At 44.4% G+C, this 3,720-nt stretch overlaps 1 protein-coding gene across 1 annotated transcript in view; it reads left to right on the top strand.

Annotated features, from left to right (window-relative positions):
* si:dkey-43p13.5 (paired mesoderm homeobox protein 1) overlaps positions 1-3,150 on the top strand; it is a 14,716-nt gene extending 11,566 nt beyond the window's left edge. The window contains exon 3 of the mRNA XM_043711847.1: positions 1,093-3,150. Coding sequence (XP_043567782.1) covers positions 1,093-1,512 — 420 coding nt within the window. The 3' untranslated portion in view covers positions 1,513-3,150. The remainder of the gene's footprint in view (positions 1-1,092) is intronic.
* The last annotated feature ends 570 nt before the right edge of the window (positions 3,151-3,720 follow it).

Genomic DNA, 3,720 nt, shown 5'->3' on the forward strand with positions numbered 1-3,720 from the left:
GTGTGGGTTGGAAGGGCGTGTTGGGGAGGGGATGGAATGGGGGGGATGGAGTGACAGGAAGATGGAGGGAGTGAGGGGAAGTGGAGGAAGTGTAGAGGAGGCGAATGGAGTTCTGGGAAAGGGGGTGGGATGTGTGCCGGGGAGGACATGGAGTGTGGGAAGGGAAATGGATTGAGGGGGAGGGGAGAAAAGCGATATGTGAGTGTCGCGAGGGGGTAAGGGTTGGCCTGAAGAGGAGAGATTGGGGGTGTTTTGTTGGTTTGGAGAATACAGAGACTGGAAAGTGTTTAATGGACCAAAGAAATTTCTTGATGCTGAAGTGTGAGGATGATGAAGCTGTGAAAATATTGAAGTGTTATATTGTTGTTAATACCATTAAAGGTTTCTGTGTAGTTTATGAACATCACACCTTTCAGCTCACAACCTGCACCTGCTGAATTCTATCCCTTATTTTAACAGGTTTTAAATTACAGTTTCATTCAATGTTTTGACACTTTATGACAACATATATTTTTCTTTCATAAATTACTTTTGGATTTTTCTGAGCCACACAGGATAATATTAACGTAAGGCTGTGATTTGACAAGTTTCATCCAATTTACCACTGCCCTGCTCTCCTCCCCCCACACCACACTCCTCCCCACATTCAGCCTCACACTCTCCCACCAACCCCCTCTCCATCTCTCCCTGTCCTCTCCCCCATCCTCACATTCAGCCTAGCCCTCTCCCCCATCTTCCTCTCCACCTCTACTTGCCCGCCCCATGCACCCCACCCTTGCAATTCAGCTGGACCTGCTCTTCTACCCAATCCTTCCCTCTCTGCAAGATCCTTGAAATAATGATGAGAAACGGATCAGGTTCATTGATATTGATTCAGGAATGGATATTGACAGACCTCCCCCCGCCCTGCTCCTCATGTCCTGGTCTATTTTGAAATAATATGGGATGTTTTACAGTCAAACAGGGCCTTAGACCCAGTGACTGTACGGTGCTGTTTCAGTGTTGAATTGAAGTATAACGCTAAGCTGAGAGTGTTTACCTTTTATGCGCAGTTTAATGATCAGCAAATTAACTAAGGGCTTCATTCCACAGGTTTGGTTCCAGAATCGCCGAGCTAAAATGAGGAGACAGTTGAAAATCCAGGGCAGATCCATGGAGAAGAGCAGAGACCAGGAGCCCAGCAGCTGTGCTGTTCAGGAGGAGAAATGCGACCAATCAGAGATCAAAGCCGACAACCACAAGATGGAGAAAGCCAGTTACCCCTGGCCAGGATCACAAGCCGACTGTGGGGAGGTCACGGTAGCTGCCCCCTTCCGTACAGTGGTCCGGGGAATCACGGACACTGCCAGCTCCAGTCCTAGTCCAGAAGAGATCCGTAGCTGCAGCATTGCCACACTTCGAGCGAAGGCCAGGGAACATGAGGCTGAGATACACAGTGGGGCTGCTAAACCTCTGGCTGTCTCTCAGTCCTCTTCCCCAGAGCATCAGGGAGCCAATGACCAAGCCATATAATACAGTCTGTAATAGAGTTGGAATATTGGAAAGTCCTGAGCTCCTTTTATCAAACACAAAAAGGTTACACATTCAACAATTGACATCCACAGAGAGGACTTGGAAAGCAGAGAGAGATGCAGATTGTGTAACTGACAGATTGATACAGAGACTATAAGACGCATAGATCGTAACATATTGAGAGGCTGTATACACCGATACTGTTTAGTACAAAGGGTTTAACAAGAGAGAAATGGCATCACAAAGTTTGTATAACTCATAGAGACTGTTTAATATACAAAAACTGCATAACACACAAAGAGATGGCATAACATAGACTGTAGCACAAAGCTGTTTAACTGTATACCAGACTGATGTAACACAGAGACAGTACAAGATACAGAGACTGTAATATGGTCTGTCACATATATAATATAACAGCGATTGCAACACATGGAGACTGTCTAACAAAGAGAGACAGACAGTGTAACGGCTCCTTAAGTTTTAAGTGTTTACTGGATAGATCTGTAACAGTATAAATAATGTTACTGAAGCAGGAATAATACATGGACTGTAATGTGATGATGAAGAAGGTTTGTGATTCTTAGCAGGTCATAACGTTAAGGATACTTCAAATATAAACATCAAGTCGTGTTCACTTGGGGGTAACAGGAGCACACTGTTTGAGAGCTGGGGTACAGTCTACAGACCTGGGCCCAGCTGATGAGCTGTGGCCAAGGACCTCTTTTTTTCAACAGCACTGTACACATTAGGCGCTCAGATGAAATTCCTTTGTTTTGTGGTTCAATTCAAGGTGAGCTGACTGGACTGTCCTCTCCAAGAATATGTAGAATTGGATGTGGAATAATACATGATCTGCAGAATAAAGTTGCTGCAAGGAGTCTATAGTCCACAACGAATAAGGTTTAGTGACTTGGTAAACTCCTCTCAGAACTCCCTGTTACTTTAGTTGCTGAATGTACTGGCTGACTCTCGGCCATCCTGCAGAAAGGACTGATGGCGTGTGAATTGACTTGCTACATTTTTTACTTTATAACAGACTGTACTTCAAATAAATGTAGTAGTGAAACAGTTTGGAATGTGATGATGATGTTAAAGGTGTGATATGAATTTCCTTTAATTCATTCATTGGATGTGGCATCACTTGCATGTGTCAGTGTGTATTGTCCATCCCTGTTTCCCTGGAGAAGGTGGTGGTGAGCTGCCTTCTTGAACCGCTGCAGTCCACGTGCTGTATGTAGACCCACAATACCTTTAGGAAGAGAGTTTTCAGAATTTTGGTGCAGAGTTGGTGTAGGAATGACAATCTCCTTCCAAATTGGGGTTGGGTGTATGGCTTGAAGTATAACTTGTGGTAGGTGCTCCTGCCTCGCCCTCGCAGTAGAAGCCATGAGTTTGGAACATGTTATTAAAAGAGCCTTGGACAATTGCTGTAGTGCTCTTGTAGATGGTAGGCATTACTGTCATGAAGAGTTCATGGTAAAGGGAGAGGATGTTTAAGATGGTGAATGTGATGTCAATCTAGTGGGCTGCTCTCTCCTGAATAATATTGAGTATTGTTGAAGCTGTATTGATCTAGGCAAGTGGAGAAATTCCATCACACTCCGGATTTGTGATGATAGAAACCGAAAGAGCTGCGGATGCTGTAAATCAGAAACAAAAGCAGAAGTTGCTGGAAAAGCTCAGCAGGTCTGGCAGTATCTGTGAAGAGAGATCAGAGATCAGAATGAGGCCAGGGTCACAGTGAGGATGGGTCACTGGACCTGAAATGTTAACTCTGATGTTTCTTCACAGATGCTGCCAGAATGTCTGAGCTTTTCCAGCAACTTCTGCTTTTGTTTCTGATATGTACTGAGGCTTTGGGAAAGCTAGGAGGTGAGTTCCTCATTATAGGATTCCTAGCCTCTGACCTGCTGTTGTAGCCACTGTATTTATATGGTTAGTCCGGTTCAATTTCAGGTCAATGGTCACCCCCAGATTGTTGATAATGGGGGATCTATCAATGATGATGCCATTGAATGTCACAAGGAAATGGTTAGATTCTGTCTTTTTGATGATGGTCATTGCTTGGCACTTGTGTTATATGAATAATATTGCCACTTGTCTGCCCAAGTCTGAATGCTGTCAAGATATTTCTGCATTTGGAAACAGGCTTCTTCAGTATCTGAAGTGTTGCAAATGGTGCTGAACCCTGGGCACCGTTAGAGA

The sequence above is a fragment of the Chiloscyllium plagiosum genome, chromosome 21 (assembly GCF_004010195.1).
Source record: "Chiloscyllium plagiosum isolate BGI_BamShark_2017 chromosome 21, ASM401019v2, whole genome shotgun sequence".
In the NCBI taxonomy this organism is placed as follows: domain Eukaryota; kingdom Metazoa; phylum Chordata; class Chondrichthyes; order Orectolobiformes; family Hemiscylliidae; genus Chiloscyllium; species Chiloscyllium plagiosum.